This window comes from Salvelinus sp. IW2-2015, linkage group LG8, assembly GCF_002910315.2.
Source record: "Salvelinus sp. IW2-2015 linkage group LG8, ASM291031v2, whole genome shotgun sequence".
NCBI classification, from domain to species: domain Eukaryota; kingdom Metazoa; phylum Chordata; class Actinopteri; order Salmoniformes; family Salmonidae; genus Salvelinus; species Salvelinus sp. IW2-2015.
In genome coordinates this window covers 8,583,239-8,610,907 of record NC_036848.1, presented here as the reverse complement: position 1 = coordinate 8,610,907, position 27,669 = coordinate 8,583,239, and the positions used below count along the sequence as shown (strand labels likewise).

Below are 27,669 nucleotides of genomic sequence, written 5' to 3'. Positions count from 1 at the left end.
AGTTTAGCCCTTCAATCAAATCGTATTTTCCACCAGAAAATCCCACTTGAACCCCTGCCCACATCCTGCATAACATAGTAGCCTATAGACTAAGCTCCTAAAACAACAATCTAATCTACTCATCTGGAAAAATACATCAATGACAGCACAGCCACTAGTCCACTCCCCGCCCAACTCATGAAAAAGTTGCATGCATAGACCTCACCACAAAACCCAACACAGAAATCCATGCGTTTTCTGTGCTGCCACAGACATTTGCCTAGTGCAGTTATTCTTGGGCTACTGCGTAGGCCTAATATGAGTCATATACAGTACGTCTCTTCTGTTCGGCCGTATATCTATCTACCAATTCATACAGTCAAGCTGCGTTAAGGAGGGAGCTGCTGAAGCACACACAGTGCAGCGCGCTGAGCAGTGAGGTTTGACAGGAGGCACGGGGACTGCTGATACTTTTCATGCAGACAGTTCCCAGAGAAGACAGAGCGAGACAACTGCCCTGCAATTGGACTGATGTGACAAGACCTTTATGATACAATTTCAACCAATTGGTTTTGTAACTGAGCGGGACGTTATGAATATGCACCGTTTGGGAAATGTAATTTTAATCCTTGATAACCTCTCCATTAATCATGTAGCCTAACAACACTTGGTGGAGCAGATTTATTTTGGGATGGTGTTGCTCGTTTTATTTTGCTACAGCTCCATGTGATAAGAAACCTGCTATGGAGGACCTCTTTAGTCAAAATGAATCTGAGCACTGATGATGCCAATTTATGGGGAAATGGTTCCTTATTGGAATTTCAGGGCGGGAAAGTGGGGATACCRTGGTTGTCAGAGTCGCCAGTCAACTCCACAAACACCACTGGCAACGGGACGGAGATCGATGAAGTGGATCTTACCCGTGCCATCCTGCTCGGCTTGGTTCTGGGAGCTTTCATCGTGTTTGCCATCGTGGGCAACATCCTTGTCATCCTGGCGGTGGTGACCAACAGGCACCTGCGAACTCCGACCAACTACTTCATTATCAACCTGGCCATYGCCGACCTGCTGCTGGGCACCACCGTGCTGCCGGTGTCTGCCACCCTGGAGATCCTCAACTACTGGGTGTTCGGCAGGGTCTTCTGTGACATCTGGGCGGCGGTGGATGTTCTGTGCTGCACCGCGTCCATTATGAGCCTGTGCGTCATTTCAATCGACCGTTACATCGGGGTGAGCCACCCGCTGCAGTACCTGAGCATAGTGACCGAGAAGCGGGCACTTCTGGCCATGCTCGGGGTGTGGGTGCTCTCGKTGGTCATCTCCATTGGACCCCTCCTTGGGTGGAAGCAGCCGCCATCGCCGGACGACACTGTGTGCCTCATCACAGAGGAACCGTTTTACGCACTCTTTTCCTCCCTCGGGTCCTTCTATATACCGCTGGTTGTTATCTTGTCCATGTATTTTAGGGTTTATGTAGTCGCCAAGCGGACCACCAAGAACTTGGAGGCTGGGGTGATGAGGGAGAGGATGAATACGAGTGAGCTCACGCTCAGGATCCACAGGGGATCCCAGATGCAGGATGACACAGGCGGAGGCACCAGCAAGGGCCGCGCWACCCAGGCGAGGAGCTCCCTGGCAGTGAAACTTCTGAAATTCTCCCGGGAGAAGAAAGCAGCAAAAACTTTGGGGGTCGTGGTTGGAATGTTTACGCTTTGCTGGTTGCCGTTCTTCCTAGCCTTACCCATTGGTAGGTATATTTTTCCATATATATTCACCCTTTTCCAAACTAATATCCAAGTACGCCTTTTACAGAAAACTATCTTGATCAATATGAATATTTGACACAGCAGTCCAGCAGTTAAATGAAACAATGATAATAATCATAATGATATGATACTGTAGCCTACAATTAAAATAACCCTCAATATGTGATAATACACATACAAAAATATTATGGTACATTTATATATATTTTGGTGCCATGTTACATTTCGCAAGCAAACTGCTGAATAGTGGCTGAGAAGATTTTTCTTTAATATCTGGAAGTAAATCTATGTGGCCCTTGGGTCCCATTCAGAGAGAACTGTTCCATAAATTCCATCTCCAGAAAGTTGGCACTGACATTGGCCTATATGATAATATCCATCCATTAATTTACAGACATGATTTATCAGCAAGATGCCTGCGTCCCAAATGACACCCTATTCCCTACAATGGACTGCTTTTGACCAAAGCCCTATGGACCCTGGTCAAAAGTATTGCACTAATGGGATAGGGTGCTTTTTGGGACGCAGACAGTACGTGTGGCATATTGGACTTTATTATACTGTAGTGAGGGTCTACTACCTTGCCAAACAACAAACAGTTGTCTATAGTAGAGACTAATGCCCATGGTGTCACCATGTCAGGGTGGGCTTAACTTAACCAGCTGTAAGACATAATGCTTAGAGGTTTGGACCATAATTCCTTAATCATATTACTAGGTCCTTGGAGGTTTTCCTGAGCAGGAGTCATATGGTCAAGAAAATGCCACATACACTGGTCTGACCTGAGCTGCCTGGGTCTCTCTCTTATCTGATCTGGTGATCCTCAGCCCCAGGGCCAGTAGGGCTAGTGGAGTCTAGAGGGGCCAGTGGTGGCTGGTAGGGGCTAGTGGAGTCTAGAGTGGCCAGTGGGGGGCAGTAGGGGCTATTGGAGACTAGAGGGGCCAGTGGGGGGTCGGTAGGAGTTAAGGGGAGTCTAGAGGGGCCAGTGGTGGCTGGTAGGGGCTAGGGGAGTCTAGAGGGGCCAGTGGGGGGTCGGTAGGAGTTAAGGGGAGTCTAGAGGGGCCAGTGGGGGCCGGTAGGTGTTAGTGGACAGAGCAGTGCAGATAGACAAGGAAAATGTTCATCATTATTTACTGCTGTTGTTTTCAGGGAGACCTCTGCTCTGTCCTTCCCCTTCTCTGTGCCTCTATCTGTAAGAGGACTGTTCCAGTATGGTAATGTACTGTGTCAGCTATATATTATAACCCTAACAAACCAGATGCAGTCAATCACTAAAACTCCTGATACATGCGTTGGCAGTCGTGTAAAGTAACTAAGTCAAAATATTTTAAGACGTTTTTTGGGGTGTCTGTACTTTACTTTATTATTTGTATTTTAACAACTTTTACTTTAACTACACTACATTCCTGAAGAAAATAAATCTATGTACTTTTTACTCCCATAAATGTCCCCTTACACCCAAGAGTATTCGTTACATTTCRAATGCTCAGGCAGRACAGCAATAKGGCCCAAATCACACATCTATCAATATAACGTGTTGTCATCACTACTGCCTCTGATCTGGCGCACTCACTAAACACATATACTGTGTTTCTAAGTGATGTCTGAGTGTTGAAGTGTGCCCCTGGGTGTCTTGACTGTAAAAACAAAAAACTAAAGTTTTTACGGTCAAAATGTTTGCTTAMTATAAGGAATTTTACTCCAGTAACATTATGACAATTGAGTACTTTTTCCACCACTGTACCTAAGTAAATGTAAACCCAGATACTTTTAGACCTTTATTCAATTAGTATTTTACTGGGCGACTTTCACTTATATTTGGGTCATTTTCTATTAAGGTATCTTTACTTTTACTCAAGTATGAAAATTGAGTAATTTTTCCACCACTGTGGATTGGCTTGGAACAGTTGTGAATGCATGCACTAAACCAGAGCATGCAGATCTCCAGTCATTAGAAATAATGTAGAGCACTTGAATTGTGAACGAGTTTGTGCTTATCAGGAAGTACTTATCCGTAGTGCACTTATGAGGAGTCTGCAGTCCTAGCTTCGACTAGAACTATTAGTTTATTCAAATCAAAAAATGATGTTTTAAGTGAGAAGTAGGAAATGGTCTGAAGCATAAAAAGAAAGGACATTCACATGAGCACCACAATGCGTACTCCACCCATGCTTTACCAAGGTTTTCCAGCACACAGCTTTGACCTCGAACAATGTGTAGGTAGGTTGCTTACAATTCAAAACTTCTCAAACAGCCTAATTCATTCTCTTAGAGGAGGTGCTCATACAATAACGTGATTTGTACTGCATACAAGGTAATGTATTGCATTCTTCCCAGCTTACACTAAGACATTAGCTCCTTCCACTACCTTTACAAGCTTTTTTTAATTATATGAAAGCAAGCTTTACTTTTATACTTATAGACTTAATGACCAACAGGCTTGATTGAGCTATTTTGTCTTGTAGTAATGTGGTGCCTGYCTGTATTTCCTTAAACCTTTATTTTAACAATACATGTCATTGAAAAATAAATATATTTCATAACACCTTTGTTGGTCAGTGTGAACCCAACATAACAACAGGGGTTGGTGTGTTCAACACAGTCACTCATATAAACTCATAAATAAATCAAAATAACTTCACAGATCTTCATTGTAAAGGGTTTAAACATTGTTTCCCATGCTTGTTCAATGAACCATAAACAATTAATGAACATGCACCTGTGGAATGGTCGTTAAGACTAACAGCTTACAGGCGCTAGGCAATTAAGGTCACAGTTATGAAGACTTAGGACACTAAAGAGGCCTTTCTACTGACTCTGAAAAAYACCAAAAGAAAGATGTCCAGGGTCCCAGCTCATCTGCGTGAACGTGCCTTAGGCATGCTGCAAGGAGGCATGAGGACTGCAGCAATGTCCGTACTGTGAGACACCTAAGACAGCGCTACAGGGAGACAGGATGGACAGCTGATCGTCCTCGCAGTGGCAGACCACGTGTAACAACACCTGCACAGGATCGGTACATCCGAACATCACACCTGCGGGACAGGTACAGGATGGCAACAACAACTGCCCGAGTTACACCAGGAATGCACAATCCCTCCATCAGTGCTCAGACTGTCCTCAATAGGCTGACAGAGGCTGGACTGAGGGCTTGTAGGCTTGTTGTAAGGCAGGTCCTTACCAGACATCACCGGCAACAACGTCGCCTATGAGCACAAACCCACCGTCGCTGGACAAGACAGGACTGGCAAAAAGTGCACTTCACTGACGAGTCGCCGTTTTGTCTCACCAGAGGTGATGGTCGGATTCGCGTTTATCGACGAAGGAATGAGCGTTACACTGAGGCCTGTACTCTGGAGCGGGATCGATGGAGGTGGAGGGTCCGTCATGGTCTGAGGCGGTGTGTCACAGCATCATCGGACTGAGCTTGTTGTCATTGCAGTCAATCTCAATGCTGTGCGTTAGACATCCTCCTCCCTCATGTGGTACCATTCCTGCAGGCTCATCCTGACATGACCCTCCAGCATGACAATGSCGCCAGCCATATTGCTCATTCTGTGCGTGATTTMCTGCAAGACAGGAATGTCAGTGTTCTGCCATGGCCAGAGAAGAGCCCAAATCTCAATCCCATTGAGCACGTCTGGGACCTGTTGGATCGGAGGGTGAGGGCTAGGGCTAGGGCTAGGGCCATTCCCCCCAGAAATGTCTGGGAACTTGCAGGTGCCTTGGTGGAAGAGTGGGGTAACATCTCACAGCAAGAACTGGCAAATCTGGTGCAGTCCATGAGGAGGAGATGCACTGCAGTACTTAATGCAGCTGGTGGCCACACCAGATACTGACTGTTACTTTTTATTTTGACCCCCCCTTTGATCAGGGACACGTTATTCAATTTCTGTTAGTCACATGTCTGTGGAACTTGTTCAGTTTATGTCTCAGTTGTTGAATCTTGTTATGTTCCTACAAATATTTACACATGTTAAGTTTGCTGAAAATAAACGCAGTTGACAGTGAGAGGACATTTATTTTTTGCTGAGTTTAGATATAGTGGTCTATAGAGCATGTCTTCAAACCTGATTTATGTAACCGTTAGTTTACCTGTGTAATATTGACATAAGATCAGAACCATTTGTCAAACATGGTCCAGTTTTATCAATTGCTGTGCGGATCAMTGGACAGTTCATTACCTCTTTCAAATGACTATGTATCAATCCTTAACTGTGTGTCAATCTAAGTAACATCATTTAAAAAATCCCCATCAAAATCCCTCAGTTTAAGCTAGAGATATCTGCATGGGCTGCGTCTGAATCCACACCATCCACCTATGTCGGTCTTCCGCGTCTGTGGTGGAAGGTGGTCGAGCTACAGCGATGTGTGTCAGACCATGAAAAATTGGTCTTCTCACGAAAATTCCTGTAGCGTCCGAACGGTTTGGCCTAATATGACCACTGGAAAGATAAGACTCTCATAAACACTATGGTGTTCTCCATTTTGCTCTACGACCACCACAAATGTCACAGGATAATGGACTTTACAGTGTCCTGCTGTTAAAATAATATATATAAAATAATATATATATATTATTTGAACAGCAGGACACTGTAAAGTCCATTATCCCTCTGAAGACTATGAATTAGGCTGTTTGAGAAGGTTTGAATCTTAAGCAACCAGCCTACACATTGTTTGAAGTACAATAGACCAACATAGCTACTGTAGTAGGTCAAAGCTTAGTGCAGGAAAACCATGGTAGAGCATGGGTGAAGTACACATTGTGGTGCTCATGTGAATTTCATTTCTTTTTCAGCTTCAGACCAATGCATACTTCTCACTTAAAACCTCATTTAATGTTTTGAGTTTCCATGGTTTTACATGCAACATTATTATACAATGTTATATTACAATATAACACATAAATAAAAGCTAAGTAAAAGTAAACAATAATCACAAATGGCAATATAAATAATGTAGTTGTTAGTATGTATTTAATATTAACAGCTGATTTTCCAGAGGGAAGCAAAAACCAGAAACCCATTTAAGCCAATATGGAGTGAACTGGAAAACGTTTCTCTGATCTCTCTTAAGATAATCAAGCATGCTCTTGGAAAATACACAAATAATCAACATGTACCCATTAGCTATTTACATGAAAATGCACCTTTATAGTTTACTTAAGGGCTTGTAAGTAAGCATTTCACTGTAAGGTTTACAACTGTTGTATTCGGTGCATGTGACAAATGCAATTTGATTTGATTTGAATTGAATGTACTGAAGAAATSCCTAGTACTACATTACCTGTAAACAGAAGTGAATTATTACAAAACAGAAAATGTACAGTAAAACGTACATTCATCAGATATAGTCAACTTTGTACATACAATACAGGGATGCCCATAATTGCTTTTGAAGAGCTACAGGGTTATGCAGACTATCTTGTTCAAGCCCAGTTTTACCACACCTGATTCTACTATTAAAGGTCTTGATGAACAGCTGAGGTCTCTATGAACAGCTGAGGTCATGATGAACAGCTGAGGTCTCTATGAACAGCTGAGGTCATGATGAAGCTGAGGTCTCGATGAATAGCTAAGGTCTCGATGAACAGCTGGGGTCTCGATGAACAGCTGAGGTTCGAAGAATAGCTAAGGTCTCGATGAACAGCTGAGGTCTCGATGAAAGCTGAGGTCTCGATGAACAGCTGAGGTTTGATGACCAGCTGAGGTTCGATGAAGCAGCGAGGTTTCGATGAAAGCTGAGGTCTTGATGAAAAGCTGAGGTCTTGATGAACTGCTGAGGTCTGATGAATGCTAGGTTTCGATGAACAGCTGAGGTCTCGATGAACAGTTGAGGCTCTGATGAACAGCTGAGGTCTCGATGAACAGCTGAGGTTTCGATGACAGCTGAGGGTTTGATGAAACAGCAGGTTTGATGAACAGCTGAGGTTCTTGATGAACAGCTGAGGTTTGATGAACTGCTGAGGTTTGATGATGCTGAGTTTGATGAAAGGTGAGGTCTTGATGAACATGTGTGGTCTTGATGACAGCTGAGCTCTTGATGAACAGCTGAGGTCTTGATGAACTGCTGAGGTTTGATGAACTGCTGAGGTCTGATGAACAGCTGAGGTCTTGATGAACAGGTGTGGTCTTGATGACAGTGTGTCTTGATGAACAGCTGAGTTTGATGAACATGTGTGGTCTTGATGAACAGTTGAGGTCTCGATGAACAGCTGAGGTCTTGATGAACTGCTGAGTCTTGATGAACAGGTGAGGTCTTGATGAACATGTGTGGGTCTTGATGAACAGCTGAGTCTCTTGATGAACAGCTGAGGTCTTGATGAACTGCTGAGGTTTGATGAACTGCTGAGGTCATGATAGACAGCTGAGGTCTTGATGAAAGGTGTGGTCTTGATGAACAGGTGTGTCTTGATGAACAGTGAGGTATTGATGAACATGTGTGGTCTTGATGAACAGTTGAGGTTCGATGAAAGCTGAGGTTTGATGAACTGCTGAGTCTTGATGAACAGCTGAGCTCTTGATGAACAGCTGAGGTCTTGATGAACTGCTGAGGTCTTGATGAAAGTGAGGTCTTGATGAACAGCTGGGTCTTGATGAACAGCTGAGGTTGATGAACTGCTGAGGTCTTGATGAACAGGTGTGTCTTGATGAACAGGTGTGGTCTTTGATGAAGTGAGTTTGAAGAACATGTGTGGTCTTGATGAACAGGTGGGTCTTGATGAACAGGTGTGGTCTTGATGAGACGAATCTTGATGACAGGTGTGGTCTTGATGAACAGCTGAGGTTTGATGACTGCTGAGGTCTTGTTGAACAGCTGAGGTCTTGATGAATGATGCTGGTCTTGATGACAGGTGTGGTCTTGATGAACATGTGTGGTTTGATGACAGCTGAGGTCTTGATGAACAGGTGTGGTCTTTGATGAACAGGTGTGGTCTTGATGAATGCTGAGGTCTTGATGACAGCTGAGGTCTTGATGAACAGCTGCTGAGGTGTCTTAGTGACGGAAGTGAGGTTCTTGATGAACAGGTGTGGTCTTGATGAACAGCTGAGGTCTTGATGGACAGGTGTGGTCTTGATTAACAGCTGAGGTCTTGATGAACAGCTGAGGTCTTGATGAACAGCTGAGGTCTTGATGAACAGCTGAGGTCTTGATGAACTGCTGAGGTCTTGATGAACAGCTGAGGTCTTGATGAACAGCTGAGGTCTTGATGAACAGGTGTGGTCTTGATGAACAGATGTGGTCTTGATGAACAGGTGTGGTAGGCTTAAACAAAAAMGCCTACATAACCCTGTGGCTCGCCAATATCAATTTTGGTAACTACTGATACAAACACTGTGACAAATGACAAACTGCTGAGAAACACCTGTAAAATACAGTCATTAGACAAGTACAAAACACTTTTGAGTGAGCTCCAAAAGTATTGGGACAGTAATGCTTGATTTGTTGTTTTTTATATGTTTTCCAGCACTTTGGATTTTAAATTGCTGGCTATGACATTAGGGCTACTTGAGGATATTTTCATCCATATCAGGTGAACCGTTTAGAAATTACATTACTTTTTGTACATAGTCCCCCCATTTTAGGGGACCAAAAGTGTTGGGACAAATTCACTTATGTGTATTAAAGTAGTCAAAAGTGTATTATCTGGTCCCATATTCCTAGCACACAATGACTACATCAAGCTTGTGACTCTACACACTTGTTGGATGCATTTGCTGTTTGTTTTGTTTTGTGTTTCAGATTATTTTGTGCCCAATAGATATTAATGGTATATAATGTTTCTTAAACACTTCTACATTCATGTGGACGCTACCATGTTTACAAATAATCCTGAATGAATTGTGAATAACGATGAGTGAGAAAGTTACAGACGCACAAATATCATACCTCGAAGACATGCTAAACTCACCTGTTCTTGTAATGGTGAGAGGTTGTCATGTATTGGGGTTATGATATTTGTGCGTCTGTAAGTTTCTCACTCTTAATCCTTTAGCTGCAAATGCTCTTAGTAATGCTGCACACAGCTGTCCAACTCCAGTGAAAGAGCACACATTCCCCCATTTTTAAATGGCAGTCTAAATATGAAAACATACATAMGTCCTACTGATGTGTGATGTGTGTGATGTAGGCTAGTCTACTGTGTACATGTGTATGTGCTGAAGTCGTTTGTCAGATCCACGTTGGCCAGCTTGACACATTTCTYAGCTTCTCAAATGACAGAAATATTCCCATAGAGATGGCCCGGTGATAAGTGAACCAGCAGGTTTGTACATTTCTACGGGATAGGTGCATGCCCACAATACGCCCCCCTGCCATTAAGCAGTGTGTCCATGGGATGTACCGTAGGGATGGTGTGCAACTGACGGTTGAGGGCAACAACAACTTACTTGAGAGTTTGAGAGCTGGTCTCGCCACCGTTCTCTCCTCTGTAGTAGCAAGACACGCACACTAGTACAAGTCCAGGTCCCAMTCCGTCCCTTGCCACTCAACGATGCCCAAGAGACACCTAATAAATTAAAATAAGCACACACCGTGTGTGTGCGCCAGTGTGTGTGTCGGGAAGAGCAGGGGTGTCAAAAACAATACACTAMATTTTTTTGTCAAAATATCCCAGGACTTTCAAATCCCAGGGCGATGACTCTAACCGTCAAGTCAACTTGACACTCCATTTCAATGGACAGTCTGGTGATGACAGCCACGTACATTCCAAAATTGTTTTAGTTGTTCATTCACTCAGTACTGATTGAACGTTTATTTTTATTGCATGTTTTGACAGTGCACAGGTCGCGCAAGCCAGCAGTGAGGGGGTTCGTTTATTTGGCCCGGGTTACTGGGTGAAAAGTGATTGCATTTATTTTTTGAACTGGGCTGCCTGCTGGGCGTGAACCAGGTGCCCCGCTCTGGCCAACGACGGTGAAGTTGGCTCAAAAGAAAGTGGTGTAGTCAAGCAGGAGTGATGAGTAAGATTCTGTTTTCACATGCAGAAGTGATTGCTTATTATAAAAAACGCTTTATCTGCCTTTCTAATGAAAACTAGTTTGAAAATTCAAACATTTATTTTAAGGAATAGAGATGTTGTATGTTTTTGGACTATGCACCATGCTGCCTTGTTACTGTTTGGCAAAGATTACTGCTTGTTTTGAGAAGGATCCTCCTCCCTCCCCGTTTTCGCCCGATGGCGTGATGGGCCATTGCTCGGTTCAACCCGGGCCAGAGTAATAGAACTCCCTCAAAAAATTGTCTGACAACCCTAATGCTAACGACCCTGTCAAAAATCTGTTTTAGTGGTTCTCGGTAGATGGCCAGACAGATCGATCATGACGAATCAAGTTGATTTGTGAATTTTCATCAACATTGGTTTCATACTGGCTTAGCTATGATAATAAGGAGATTTTAATTTAACATTGAGCGCCAACCGGCGCGACTATAATTACTGGAGCCTTGTGGAAATGTGCTTTTTGACAGGCCCTGGCCTTAAGCCTGTCGCATGCTTTCCACTCAAAAAAGTTTGCGCATATATTATGAGTACATTTTGTGACGTTTTTGTTAGTTTTGGTGTTCGGCAGGGTTTGCAAAAAAAATATTTGTCTCTGATTGGTCGACTCTACTTTTCCTAGTAGGAATGAGAATGGTGGATGTKTAYTGTCATTCAATGAAAGACGACTAGTTTTCATGTAMATTTTTCACTTGAGAAATTCTGCATCAAACGTCCTCTGTAAACATTTCTAACAGATTTCTTGGATTATTTTAGATTAATTCTGACTATTTTGAGGAAGTGTAAACTGGCTATGTTGTTGCTACTGCATCTCAAGAGGGACAAACAGTATTATTGCCGCTTTTTTCCTGTTTTTCAAGCTAAAGTCTTTTAAGAGAGTACTCGAGACACAGACGTTCACTTTGCCTAGCGGAGTTCTGCTAAGAGCAAACCAAAACCTAATATGAGTGTGCCTTAAGAACCCCCCACTGCTACACAGACACACACACACACACCCACACACACCCACAAACCAACAACACACACACACACCACACACACACACACACACACACACACACACACACACACACACACACACACACACACACACCACACACCACACCACACACACACCACACACCACACACACACACCACCACACACAACACACACACATACACTCACAAACAACAACAAACAAAACAAACAACACAACACACACACACACACACACACACACACACACACACAACACACACACACACACACACACACACACACACACACACACACACACACACACACACACACCACACACAAACAAACAAAACACACACACACATACACCCACATACAAATAACAAAACAAACTCACACACACACACACACCCACATTATGCATTCCTATCCGGGATGAGGTTGCTGGTCACTAAACAAGGTCGGACAGCAGCAGGAGATTCCTCCTACCGCTCTAAGGAACATTTAATTAGATAACAGAAGCACAGAAATCTGGGAACATCCTGAGAACATTGTGAAGTTGTGTTCTGTTTATCCTTAGGGTTCTTTGGAGAGGAAGGAGGAGGGGGACGTAAGAATGAGGACAGCTCTGGACTGTTTATTTAACACCAATCAACAGATAACCACGAGACTAATATCCTGATTATTAGGGGCCAGTACAATACAGTGCATCATGTTACTCAACAGTACACCTTGTTTAACTTTAGGCCTATTTTAAGCTGAGCTGCAAGAGTTGTGAATCCAAGCATAGATACAGTAGGAACAGTGGACCACGTACATCCATATTGTTTACATAACCACACCATACAGTGGAATACTCTACCTCTTCTCGACTCCTCGTCAGTATATTATGACGATCCTGTAGTCGTATCCTCACCCATCTATTCTCCCTATCCTATAGTCTGTAAATGGAGGGGTTAAGGGATGCGTTATCATTTTTTAAATAAGAATCCCTGCTGCTCTTCTGAGTTGAACTGTCTGGCTCATTAGCTCAGTCTAAAGCCCCAGTAATAGTAGCCTGATAGGAGCAGAAACACACAGGCTCCATCACACACACACACATTGTGACGGCCCTGAAGTCAAAACCGTTACAACATGCACTCCGAAGACGTGGATGTCGATTATGCAGCCCCCCGCACCTCTCTCATTCAGAGGGGTTGGGTTAAATGCGGAAGACACATTTCAGTTGTACAACTGACTAGGTATCCCCCTTTCCCCTTTGACACATGCACACTTACAAACACACACACGCATCTGCACCGCGCACCGCGCGCACACACGCACACACGCACACACGCACACACGCACACACCACACACACACAACACACACACACACACACACCACACACACACACACACACACACACACACACACACACACACACACACACACACACACACACACACACACCACACCACACACACACACGCACATACACCCACAAACAAACACACACACACACACATCCTCTCTCTCCCAGCCCCAGCTCCCACTCATTACACCCAACCACTGCAATCACTAGTCTGTGGTCGATGTAATGTAACTAGAGTGATGGCTGGCTGTGCTCCCAGTGGCTCCTCTCTCCTCAAACTCATGTTGATTTCAGACCACATGCCAGGTGGCCCGAGGGTCTTTTTTCCAGCGTGGATGTTTTGTGTAACTACGGCTCATTGGGGCCTCACTTCAAAGCGCAAAATAGACGGACGCACGCACACACAAACACACACACACACAAAGACTAATGAAGGTCACTGATGTGGGCAACCAGTAGCCCAGTGTTAATCACTTCCTGAAAGGATACACAGGTGTCAGTACTCATCTCTATGTGTGTCAGACACACAGCTATATAACCTGTAGGATTCATGCTCTATCAGACATGCTCACTGATCTGAACTTTCTCACGGAAAGAAGCTGAGAAGGTGTTATTCCCAAAGAGAGACCCATCCTTTAACAAGTACACTAAACCAATGTGCCTAATTGTATCTCCATATAATGAGAATGAGGTGCAGAGCTTTATCTGTAATATTGCCATCCCAGAGGGCACAAAATCCATCAGCTTCTATCAACGAATATGCATTCAATATACAGGTAACTGCCCAAATAARGGAAACACCAACATAAAGTGTGTTAATAGGGCATTGGGCCACTACGAGACAGAACAGCTTCAATGCACCTTGGCATTGAACTTTTGTCTGGAACTCTATTGGAGGGATGCGACACCATTCTTCCACAAGAAATTCCATCATTTGGTGTTTTATTGATGGTGGTGGGAAAGTGTTTCCTTTATTTTGGCAGTTACCTGTACATCTCTCTCGTTAGCTGCAGTAAATGAAGGTGGGACATCTAAATGCTGTCTCGCTGTCATCTCTCATCTCAGCCAGGCATTGACGAATCATTAATACTCAGGGGATATTTGTGTTATTTTCTCAGCATGCATTTCCCTGTACACTTTAACCCATAAAAGTGTATATTTATAAGAACACCCAGCACTAAAGGCTTCTTATTTAGCCAATGGTGAAGGCAGCATGTCCAAACGTGACAATTTGTATTTATAAAACATTGTGTTTGTGTGAGGCAGTGTTGTGTTTGTGTGTGATTGAGACGGTGGAGCTGTGTGTGTGTGTGTGTGTGTGTGTGTGTGTGTGTGTGTGGGTGTGTGTGTGTGTGTGTGTGTGTGTGTGTGTGTGTGTGTGTGTTGTGTTGTGTGTGTGTGTGTGTGTGTGTGTGTGTGTGTGTGTGTGTGTGTGTGTGTGTGTGTGTTTGGTGTGTGTGTGTATTCTCGATGTGTCTCAATGCGTTTGTATGTCTCCACCTGCGTGTGTCCATGTTGTGCTTACGCAGTGAGGCCGCTGGCCCCTGTGCTCTGGGGGTAATTGAAATGGTGTTTTGAAGGGAAGAATAATGAGAATGCTAAGTGTCAGAGGAGTGATGTCGATATAGAGGGGATGGCAGGTGAGCCTTGTGACCGAGCTGCCATGGACCACTGGACAGGGTCACTAAAGCAAGGGCGCAGGGACATCAAATGAATGCACCGATAATAGCTTAATTCCGTGTCTTTCATTCAAAGCAATAACACTTTCCCTCGGCTTACGTCGTTCATCACATATGTATGTAGGCTATGTCAGCAAGAAACCAGGTTTTTATAACACCAGACACATCTTACTGTACGTACCTAATGGACATTCTATCATTCCGGTCTGAGTGTGTGATTTTCTCTCCCCTCACCGCTGATCTTAGACACCTCTTTGCATGTGTGTACATGTGTGTGTGGTCATAAAGGTATCAAACACACCATCAGTGAGCATAACAGGATGCATTGCTTCCTCAGGACGTTCCTGCAGACGCTCCTGTTGTTTCTTACGCTGTGTAATGTTTGATTTATTTGACCTTTATTTGAACAGGAAGTCACATTGAGACCAAGTTCTCTTTTGGAAGGGAGCATCTTACAACAACAAATTACACAGAGGGAACACCCCAGAAAAAAAACACAAAGAGAAAAAGAAACAAATTAAACGTTTTGTGCCATGTGTAAAGTAATGTGTTAAGTTATGTGTAAAATAATGTGTAAAGTAATGTGTGAGTGAAGGTTGTTTGTCTGCAGGAAGGAGGTGCAAACACTGTTTTCAGTGGACAGGATCAGATCATAGGAGAAACAATAGTTCTCCCTAAGTTCTTCCCCCATCCCATTGTCTTTCATGTACCACCGGACACTGGCTACATCCTTGCCAAACAGTTGGCAGTTTACACTGACAGTTATGTATAGGAACTCAATATAAACACTGGCAAGAGGATACTGTAGAACAAAGTGTCATACACACAAAGCGTAGCACAAACACACAAAACAATCTACAATAACACACATAGCTTTCAAAGCTGAAGATCACTAAGGACCTCCAGAGCAAACATGYAGGAAAAGCTCTCCCGGTTTCTCTCTTGTTGTGTTACTTTCCTCTGTCCTCTCTAATCCTCTGTGTGTGTCAAATCAAAACAAYGTTTATTGGTCACGTACACAGATTTACAGGTGTTATAGCCCAGGGCAGTCCAGAGTATAATTGTCCTGTGTTTTATATATGCAGTATAGACTTTTTTCACATTTTGTTATGTTGCAGCCTTATTCTAAAATTGATGAAATTGTTTTTTTTTCCCTCATTAATCTACACACAATACCCCATAATGACAAAGCGTAAAAGGTTGTTTTTCCAAATGTATGGAAAACAAAGCAAAAAAAACGTATTTATGAAAGTATTCAGACCCTTTGCTATGAGACTCGAAATTGATCCCAGGTGCATCCTGTTTCCATTGATCATCCTTGAGATGTTTCTACATCTTKATTATGGTAAATTCAATTGATTGGACATGATTTGGAAAGGCACAYACCTGTCTATATAAGGTCCCACACTTGACAGTGCATGTCAGAGCAAAAACTAAGGAATTGTCCGTAGAGCTCCAAGACAGGATTGTGTCGAGACACAGATCTGAGGAAGGGTATACATTTTTGTTTTCAGCAGTGAAGGTTTCCAAGAACACAGTGGCCTCCATCAATAAATGGAAGAAGTTTGGAACCACCAATACTCTTCCTAGAGCTGGCCACCCAGACAAACTGAGCAATCGGGGGAGAAGGGCCTTGGTCAGGGAGGTGACCAAGAACCCGATGGTCACTCTGACAGAGCTCCAGGGTGGAGATGGGAGAACCTTCTAGAAGGACAACCATCTCCTCAGCACTCTATCGATCAGGCCTTCAAGGTAGAGTGGCCAGACGGAAGCCACTCCTCAGTAAAAGGTACATGACAGCCCGTTTGGAGTTTACCAAAAGGCATCTAAAGGACTCTCAGACCATGAGAAACAAAATTATCTGGTCTGATGAAACCAAGATTGAACTCGTTGACCTGAATGCCGATCATCACATCTGGGGGAAACCTAGCACCATCCCTACGGTGAAGCATGGTGGTGGCAGCATCATGCTGTGGGGATGTTTTTCAGCAGCAGGGACTAGGAGACTGGTCAGGATGAAAGGAAAGATGAACGGAGCAAAGTACAGAGAGATCCTTAATGAAAACCTTCTCCAGAGCGCTCAGGACCGCAGACTGGGTTGAAGATTCACCTTCCTACAGGACGGTAGAAACCTGTTTTCGTTTTGTCATTAATGGGTATTGTGATGTCATTAGTGGGTATTGTGATGTATTTAGTGGGTATTGTGAAGTCATTAGTGGGTATTGTGATGTCAATAGTGGGTATTGTGAGGTCATTAGTGGGTATTGTGATGTCATTAGTGGGTATTGTGTGTAGATTGATGAAGATTTTTTTTATTTCATCCAWTTWAGAATAAGGCTGTAACGTAACAAAATGTTGGTAAAGTCAAGGGGTCTGAATACTTTCCGAATGCACTGTTGGAATAATGCTGKGAAATTGTGAAAATTATGATAATACCGTTTTATTGTAAGAGCTGTTTGAAAAGATGGCCTGAAATTTCTACCTGTTTTGGCAGGATGGAGTTTTGGCCTGTCACCAGGCGGTATATATAGTCAATAGAATAATAAGAAAGATATTTCCAAACCTATCTGTCAATAATAGCTAGTTATCAGTTTTCCCCTCCCCACTCAGACCACTCCCAGACAGTCTTACCTAAATTATAGCTTGAGAAGTTTCTCTTTCTAAGAAGCTTTTGATTTGATATTGAGATAAAAAYGTCTCCATTGGAACTTTAACAATCCAAAATAGATATATTAGGGTGAGCAGTGTCAGAATCCAGAATCTAAATATGAATACGTGGTGTGTATAGACAGTATATCATTTGTTAAAGAACATGGTATGTAAAGTARTAGGTATATTAGGATGWGTCTAATCCTCTGATAATCCTCTTTGTACATGAGTGTGTTTGTGTATGTTGGGTTGAGTTGACACAGTGGCTGTGTGTATTGGTCCAAGCACTGTGGTCTAGGCACTGACCCATGGCCGTGGCCCCCAGGGGACTCTCTGTGTGTGTAGAGCCCACTCCTGACAGAGAGGCAGACAGGAACACAGCTTTGTTGGCATGGGCTCATACCAGGCTAACGGCCCCTCTGTGGTTCACTGGCTCAGTGGAGGAAGTGAAGCTTCCCACTACCCACTGGTTCTCCTCTCAGTCCCAGTACACTGCTCCTTTTATTTGGCACAAAACCTTTAGCTCCGGCCAAGGAGAGAGAGAGAGAGACAGAGAGAGAGAGAGACAGAGAGAGTGTTTTCTCATGATTTGGTTGGGTCTAATTGTGCTGTTGTCCTGGGGCTCTGTGGGGTGTGTTTGTGTTTGTGAACAGAGCCCTAGGACCAGCTTGCTTAGGGGACTCTTCTCCAGGTTCATTGCCCTAGAGCACACAAAAAACTATACATACCTCGGCCTAAACATCAGCACCACAGGTAACTTCCACAAAGCTGTGAACGATCTGAGAGACAAGGCAAGAAGGGCCTTCCTTATGACCATCATAACTAGGAACATATAAATTTCAACATACCAATTAGGATCTGGCTTAAAAATACTTGAATCAAGTCATAGTAGCCCACTTGCCCTTGCTTGTGAGGTCTGGGGTCCGCTCACCAACCAAGATTTCACAAAATGGGACAAACACCAAATTAGAGACTCTGCTATGCAGAATTCTGCAAAATATCCTCCGTGTCCAGTCACACGGACCACAAATTCCATCTAGACACCGTTGCCCTAGAGACACACAAAAACTATACATCTCGGCCTAAACATCAGCACCACAGGTAACTTCCACAAAGCTGTGAACGATCTGAGAGACAAGGCAAAGCCTTCTATAGCTCAAAAGGAACATAAATTTCAACATACCATATAGGATCTGGCTAAAATACTTGAATCAGTCATAGAGCCCATTGCCCTTTAGGTTGTGAGGTCTGGGCTCCGCTCACCAAACCAGAGATTTCACAAAAATGGGACAAACACCAAATTGAGACTCTGCATGCAGAATTTCGCAAAAATATTCTCCGTGTACAACGTAGAACACCAAATAATGCATGCAGAGCAGAATTAGGCCGATACCCACTAATTATCAAAATCCAGAAAAGAGCCGTTAAATTCTACAACCACCTAAAAGGAAGCGATTCCCAAACTTCCATAACAAAGCCATCACCTACAGAGAGAGTGAACCTGGAAGAGTTCCCCTAAGCAAGCTGGTCCTAGGCTCTGTTCACAAAACAAACACACCCCACAGAGCCCCAGGACAACAGCACAATTAGAACCCAACCAATCATATGAGAAAACAAAAAGATAATTACTTGACACATTGGAAGAATTAACAAAAAAACTGAGCAAACTAGAATGCTATTTGGCCTAAACAGAGAGTACACAGTGGCAGAAACTCTGACCACTGTGACTGACCCAAACTTAAGGAAAGCTTTGACTATGTACAGACTCAGTGAGCATAGCCTTGCTTATTGAGAAAGGCCGCCGTAGGCAGACATGGCTCTCAAGAGAAGACAGGCTATGTGCACACTGCCCACAAAATGAGGTGGAAACTGAGCTGCACTTCCTAACCTCCTGCCCACATGTATGACCATATTAAGAGACATATTTCCCTCAGATTACACAGATCCACAAAGAATTCGAAAAACAAATCCAATTTTGATAAACTCCCATATCTACTGGTGAAATTCCACAGTGTGCCATCACAGCAGCAAGATTTGTGACCTGTTGCCACAAGAAAAGGGCAACCAGTGAAGAACAAACACCACTGTAAATACAACCCATATTTATGTTTATTTATTTTAACTTTGTGTGCTTTAACCATTTGTACATTGTTACAACACTGCATATATATAATATGACATTTGTAATGTCTTTATTGTTTTGAAAACTTCTGTATGTGTAATGTTTACTGTTCATTTTTATTGTTTATTTGACTTTTGTATATTACCTACCTCACTTGCTTTGGCAATGTTAACACATGTTTCCCATGCCAATAAAGCCCCTTGAATTGAATTGAATTGAATTGAGAGACAGAGAGAGACAGAGAGAGAGAGAGACAGAGAGAGACAGAGAGAGACAGAGAGACAGAGAGAGAGAGAGAGAGACAGAGAGAGACAAGAGAGAGAGAGAGAGAGAGAGGAGAGAGAGAGAGAGGAGAGAGAGAGAGAGAGAGAGAGAGAGAGAGAGAGAGAGAGAGAGAAGAGAGAGAGAGAAGAGAGAGAGAGGAGAGAGAGAGATCAGCCAATCTCTGTGTGTGGCAGGGATGGCAAGGATGCACTGTTTACTTGAGGCTTGAGTCACAGATGGCACAACGCATTTGCAATTAGGATAATCTCTGTGTGTGTTTTGGTCTGTGAGATGGACAGAGCGAGAGAGACCAGAGGGAGAATGTTCTCTGTGCGTGGCTTGACCTCCTGTACAGTACACTGTATGAAACAGTGTTCACTGGCTGGTATTTTAGACATCCACAGTAAATGAGATTACGTAACCAGGAATTGATGTGCGTAGGACTGCTTGAGATGCAGAATAGGTTGGGCATTAAGCCCCCAACTATCTACTTCTTGGGTGTCTTTGACAATACATACCACACTTTCAAACAGTACATGAGTGTCAGAGTGTCAGCTTGTCTAAAATGTTTGGTTACACAATATACACAACACCTGCAAATAATGCTTATGTATAAATGCATTTGAATATGACTATGTTGTGCTTTGTCGTAGGAAGTCTGGAGCAATTCATATTATGACTGTTTCCGTAGTTGTGTCATGCGCTATGGAGTGGTAGAGTTATGACATACTATATTCTAAATGCATATACTTAGTTGTGATGCAGACAATGTTACCACTACCAGATGACAGTGTTACCATTACTAGATTACAGTGTTACCATTACCAGATGACAGTGTTACCATTACAGATGACAGTGTTCCATTACCAGATGACAGTGTTACCTCATTACCAGATGACAGTGTTACCATTACCAGATGACAGTGTTACCATTACTAGATGACAGTGTTACCATTACTAGATGACAGTGTTACCATTACCGATGACAGTGTTACCATTACTAGATGACAGTGTTACCATTGCCAGATGACAGTGTTACCATTACCAGATGACAGTGTTACCATTACTAGATGACAGTGTTACCATTGCCAGATGACAGTGTTACCATTACCAGATGACAGAGTGACCAGTACTACCAGATGACAGTGTTACCATTACTAGATGACAGTGTTACCATTACTAGATGACAGTTTACCATTACAGATGACAAGTGTTACCATTACCAGATGACAGAGTGACCAGTACTACCAGATGACAGTGTTACCATTACTAGATGACGTGTACATTACTAGATGACAGTGTTACCATTACCAGATGACAGTGTTACACATTACCAGATGACCGTGTTACCATTACCAGATGACAGAGTGACCAGTACTACAGATGGCAGTGTTACCATTACTAGATGACAGTGTTACATTACCAGATGCCAGTGTTACAATTACCAGATGCCAGTTTACCATTACCAGACGACAGTGTTACCATTACCAGATGACAGTGTTACCAGTAGTACCAGATGACAGAGTTTACCATGACTAGATGGCAGTGTTACCATATTACCAGATGACAGAGTTACCATGACTAGATGGCAGTGTTACCAATATACCAGATGACAGTGTTACAAGTACTACCAGATGACAGTGTTATCACTACCAGATGACAGTGTTACCAGTAGTACCAGATGACAGAGTTACCATGACTAGATGCAGTGTTACCAATATTACCAGATGACAGTGTTACAAGTACTACCAGATGACAGTGTTATCACTACCAGTGACAGTGTTCAGTAGTACCGAGTGACAGTGTAACCATTACCGGATGACAGTGTTACCACTACCAGATGACAGTGTTACAAGTACTACCAGATGACAGTGTTACCACTACCAGATGACAGTGTTACCGTACTACCAGATGACAGTGTACATACTACCAATGACAGTGTTACCATACCGATGACAGTGTTACCAATACTACCGATGACAGTGTTACCAATACTACCAGATGACAGTGTTACCAATACTACAGATGACAGAATTACCAGTACTACCAGATGACAGTGTAATCATTACCAGTTGACAGTGTTAGTATCACTATATGACAGGATTATAATACCAGTTGACAGTGTGAGTAGTACTACCACATGACCAGTGTTACCAGTACCAGATGACAGTGTTACCAGTATACCAGATCGTGTAATCAGTACTACAGATGATGTGTAATCAGTCTACCAGATGACAGTGTTATCAGTACTACCAGATGACAGTGTAATCAGTACTACCAGATGCAGTGTAATCAGTACTACCAGATGACAGTGTAATCAGTACTACCAGATGACAGTGTTATCAGTACTACCAGATGACAGTGTAATCAGTACTACCAGATGACAGTGTAATCAGTACTACCAGATGACAGTGTTATCAGTACTACCAGATGACAGTGTACAGTATACCGATACAGTGTAATCAGTACTACCAGATGACAGTGTAATCAGTACTACCAGATGACAGTGTTATCAGTACTACCAGATGACAGTGTAATCAGTACTACCAGATGACAGTGTTATCAGCACTACCAGATGACAGTGAATCAGTCTACCAGATGACAGTGTAATCAGTACTACCAGATGACAGTGTAATCAGTATACACAGATGAGTGTAATCAGTACTACCAGATGACAGTGTTATCAGCACTACCAGATGACAGTGTAATCAGTACTACCAGATGACAGTGTAATCAGTACTACCGATGACGTGTTATCAGTACTACCAGATGACAGTGTATCAGTACTCCAGATTACAGTGTTATCAGGACTACCAGATGACATTGTTACGTTTACTACCAGAGGCATAGTGTTATCATCACTACCAGATGACAGTGTTATCACTTCCAGATGACAGCTGTTACCACTACCAGATGACATTGTTATCATTACTACCAGATGACAGGTGTTACCATTTTCAGTTGACAGGAATTACCACTACCAGATTTACCTTTATGTTGGTGCCCTGGAAGAGATTCATCTGGGGGCGAAAGAAACACACACCTGTTTAGGCGAGGTGTAGGCTAGCGGAGTAGAACCCTAGAAAAAGAAAAGGAGAGCCGCACACTCTAGGAGCTCAGATAAAAGAATGTAATAACCTAATCCAGCGTTATGACAGACAAGCTGTTTTCATCAGGGTCCTGGAAGAGGTTATTAACAATATGTGCTTCTCCAAATATTATGTCCTAATTTGTCCTAACTTTCACACACGATTGCCTGGGATTATAGAGCATCTACAATTTTACCAGGAATGTGATTTTCATTTGGGCCGTTCATCTCCTCAGAGACCAAGTGCGGCTTACCCACACCACAGACATCATTCAGACAGACGCACACACACACACACACACACACACACACACACACACAAACACACACATACAAACATACACACAGAAATACACAGCCCAGCTATTCCAAACTTCCTGTATGTGTTTCATAACTCAGTGTTTTCATTTCTAAGGCGTACTTCCTAGTTTCCACTCTCACATCATTAGCCTATGAGATTCCTTCTCACCAGCGATGCTTGGCCATAGCAGTGGGGAGTGTGACACAACATAACACAGACTAGCTGCTATCATTAGTCTACAGAAGAAATGTGTTTGATGAGAATCCATGCTAATGTTGTAATCTACTGTAGTTAGGTGTTGGAATCCGTGTAACGTTTGTAATTGATGAGTCCAGGTTTTTGTCATTTAGTAGGTAAATGCATGTGGTCTCGCTTTTGCTYATTATTTTATTGTGGTGGTAAATGCTGTCCCTTGACTTTGGCACCATGTAAAAACACATGGTAATGAATATTGTGTTTTATTTAACTGTTATTTAATTTAATAGGTTGGCTTGTCCCACTGGTATAGATGAGGAGTGACATGTTTTGTGGGTTTAGATATATCTATCTATTATTTTGAATGCTAGACAATGAACACAATTATTGAATATATTGTTTAGATCAATAAAAATAAAAAACACWATTAAAATACCTATTTCTTTAAATAGTATAATGTGTCCCTCAGTTTGATTTCATTGGTGTTACCACCTTGACAAATCACTGTTTACAAAGATATACAGGGACCTTGATTATTCCCTCCAGTAGCAAACTGTTATCGAGGGAGGAGTCTATAAATCCTCTTCAGGATCGGACCCTTTTTTTTCAATTTTCGCCAAAAATGACATACCCGAATCTAACTGCCTGTAACTCAGGCCCTGAAGCAAGGATATGCATATTCTTGGTACCATTTGAAAGGAAACACTTTGACGTTTGTGGAAATGTGAAAGGAATGTAGGAGAATATAACACAATAGATCTGGTAAAAGAAAATACAAAGAAAAAAACTACCGTTCTTTTGTATTTTTTTTGTACCATCATCTCTGAAATGCAAGAGAAAGGCCATCATGTATTATTCCAGCCCAGCTGCAATTTAGATTTTGGCCACTATATGGCAGCAGTGAATGTACAACGTTTTAGACTGAGCCAATGAACCATTGCATTTCTGTTCAAAATGTTGTTTCCAACTGCCCAAATGTGCCTAATTGGTTTATTAATAACTTTACATGTTCAAAACTGTGCACTCTCCTCAAACAATAACATGGTATTATTTCACTGTAATAGATACTGTAAATTGGACAGTGCAGTTAGATTAACAAGAATTTWAATTTTCTGCCAATATCAGATATGTCTTGGGAAAATGTCTTGTTACTTACAACCTCATGCTAATAGCATTAGCCTACATTAGCTCAACGTCCCGCAGGGGACCCACCGATCCTGAAATACAAATATTACTGGTGACACAATGTTACCATAATGGTAAAGTCATTAAGCTACCATATTCGTTTATTTAGAATGCGAAGATGTACCAGGGCTCTCAAGTGGCGCAGCAGTCTAAGGCACTGCATCTCAGTGCTAGAGGTATCACTACAGACACCCTGGTTAGTACCCAGGCTGTATCACAACCGGCCGTGATTGAGAGTCCCATAGGGTGGCGCACAATTGGCCCARCGTGGTCCTGGTTTGGCCGGTGTAGGCCTTCGTTGTAAATAAGAATTCGTTCTTAACTGACTTGCCTAGTTAAATAAAGGTAAACAATTTTTGTAATTTTTTTTATTAAAATGCAATGCACAAATGCCACCGTAATTGAAAAATGACCTTGAGATAGCAAGGCTAAGAAGTTTACGATGCTATGTAGCCTTGAACACATACCGATTCCTGCCCTCTTTTTGAAGAGGTGCATCTCATCTGGAACATATCTGTCTTCCCACAGAATGTTGGGGTCATCCCAGGCCCTGTTAGTGTTGTTATGTGTCAATTCCAAGTGGCTAGGCTGGTGTCCACCAGCCAGGTCCGCTAGTCACATACCTGGGACTAATGTGGCGTCGTTGTCAGAAGAAGTAAAAATTATATTTATCTAGTTCAGGATCTCTGGCCTCCTTTACTGTGTCTTCTGGCAATGTTGCAAAAGGCCACAATGAGCTGTTTTTGTTCCCCGTTATTTATCTTTCACTGAGGCAGTTTACATGTCCAGCTGATTTGGTCCATCATGACCCACATGGTTTCATTACAGCATGCTGCCATCTATTGGACAAAAATAGAAGTACACTAGAGAGCTTAGCAAGTAGCCTGACGCGTGCAGCTTTATGTATTGACTTCATTGATATAAAGGCTGTTGTTATGAACAGGGAACACAGATCAATACAGATCAATATAAAGCTGTATCTGATCTTGTTCCCCCAGGGTCTTTCAACCCAGACTTTCGTCCTCCTGAGACGCTGTTCAAGGTGATCTTCTGGCTGGGCTACTTCAACTCCTGTCTCAACCCCATCATCTACCCCTGCTACAGCCGAGAGTTCAAACTGGCCTTCATACGCATCCTCCGGTTGGTCTATTACTTTAWTACCTATCATATTACTGTACTCCTTCATTAATCTGCATCCTCCGGTTGGTCTATTACTTTAATACCTATCATATTACTGTACTCCTTCATTAATCTGCATCCTCCGGTTGGCCTTTCGTATTTCTTAGGCCAATCATATAAAATGATGTTAGAGTATGTACATTGTGTCTGTAACTATGGAAACAAAAGACACATTTCAATGGACAATGTTTTTTAATTTAAAATGTTCCCGCCCCTCCTCAACCTTAGATGCCAGTGTCACTATAGAAGTCGCCCAGGCTGGCGGGCTTCCAACTACCGCACCTCCCACTTTAACTCCTCTGGCCACTCACGGAAGAACTCTGCAGAGTCTGGCTACTCACGGAAGAACTCTGCCTGCCTCAACGGGAGCCAGCGCACCCTGCCCTCCTCAGCCAGCCCCAGCCCCAGCTACCTGCCGTCCTGCGCAGAGGGGGAGACCCTCTCCACCTGCTGGGCCTCTGCCACCTCCAGGCCCTCCTCTATGCTGCCTGGGAGTCCTGCTGACTGCCAGCTGGRGACACTGRGGGGGGGTGTGGGGGGTGGAGGGACTCAGAGGGGGATGTCTCACAGGAAGTCCAGCCAGGGGGTGTTCTCGTTCCCATGTGGCGAGCGTGGAGGGGACATACCTGAGGATAAGGTTTGACTGTCTGGGAGTCTTACAGTCATCAGTTGTTCTTAAATGATTCCTGATGGGGATTTAAATCATGTTCAGTACCTGATTGATGAGGGGGAGTGATGTATCGTTCCATTTACTGTCAATGGTTCAAGTCGAGTCAAACTGTCAATGGTTTTGTATCGTTGGCATGGAAAATGGTTGAAGGAGTAGAGATAGAGTTACAGAGGCCTCTGCTGTATGTTAGCAGGTATTACTGAGCATCAGGGTCAGTCCAGCATCTGTTCAATGGAACAGTGTCAGATGGAAATRACTACAGATGAAGCTGTCTTGTATTTCTCAGAGACATGATCAAGGGCAATAGTGAAGCAATGGGATAAACCACATGAACTGTACATTATGGATTTGACTATAGCAGACCAATGCATGCATCTGTTTGAAGGCTGTACATACAGGGAGATTCTCGTTTGGGCCAAAGTCCGTCCTCCGTCCTCTCTCCTCCGTGACCCAGAAACCGATAAGTGGTTTAATGTTGGAGGAGTGTGTTAATTCGTTAGTGGGAGAACGAAAGAGTGTCTTCCCCTCCTCAATGGCCACCTTTCATCAAGGATACTCATGTGTATCCTAACGCGGAAGAGTTTTGAAATARGCCACACCCCCTTTGAATCAGCTTTTATGTCAGAGGAGAAAAAAATGAACACATTTAAAAATAATATGCTACTTATTGTTTTATCTATAAMTGTCTTGAACAACTAATTTAATTTGTTTTGAGCACTTTACACGTGGTTGGGGGATCCACCTGTGTAAATGTAAATTTCCTAATGATGCCCAAGTGGAAAAGGACCGTCTCATTTCAAGCAACTGTATTTTCATCCACGTTCACTCTCCTCGCCGACTCTCCTTGATTAACTTGGACCTTTTTCAAAAGGARGCGAGAGAGGACGGAGGAGAGAGGACGGAAGAGAGAGGACGCAGGAGGTGAGCAAATCTAAGTGATAAAAGGCCACAGTATTGGCCCAAGGACTGGGAGAGACTATGCTACCTTGGGACTACCTGTAGAATTGCACACTAATCTGTCATTCCTTTTCTTTCAGCTGGTCTGATCTGTGAATGTTTCTGGTCTGTGGTCATTCTCTTTAAGTTGGTCTRATCTGTGAATGTTTCTGGTGTGTGGTCAGTCGGAGAATGGTGCTATATGTAAAGAGCAGATGATCACATTTCTGTTAATGTCACTCATTGTCTTTATGGTGTGTTTACTTAAATAAAGTATAACCTGGTTTATCTGGTGTAGTAATCATATGGACAAACATCTAGTGGGTAAATAAAGTCTAACCT

General features: G+C 43.0%; 1 protein-coding gene across 1 annotated transcript; it reads left to right on the top strand.

Annotated features, from left to right (window-relative positions):
• Nucleotides 1-200: 200 nt before the first annotated feature.
• Nucleotides 201-27,615, top strand: LOC111967360 (alpha-1A adrenergic receptor). The gene is made up of 3 exons (XM_023992310.2): nucleotides 201-1,726; nucleotides 25,541-25,682; nucleotides 25,950-27,615. The coding sequence occupies exons 1-3, from the start codon at nucleotides 745-747 to the stop codon at nucleotides 26,362-26,364; spliced, it is 1,539 nt and encodes a 512-aa protein (XP_023848078.1). The 5' UTR covers nucleotides 201-744; the 3' UTR covers nucleotides 26,365-27,615.
• The last annotated feature ends 54 nt before the right edge of the window (nucleotides 27,616-27,669 follow it).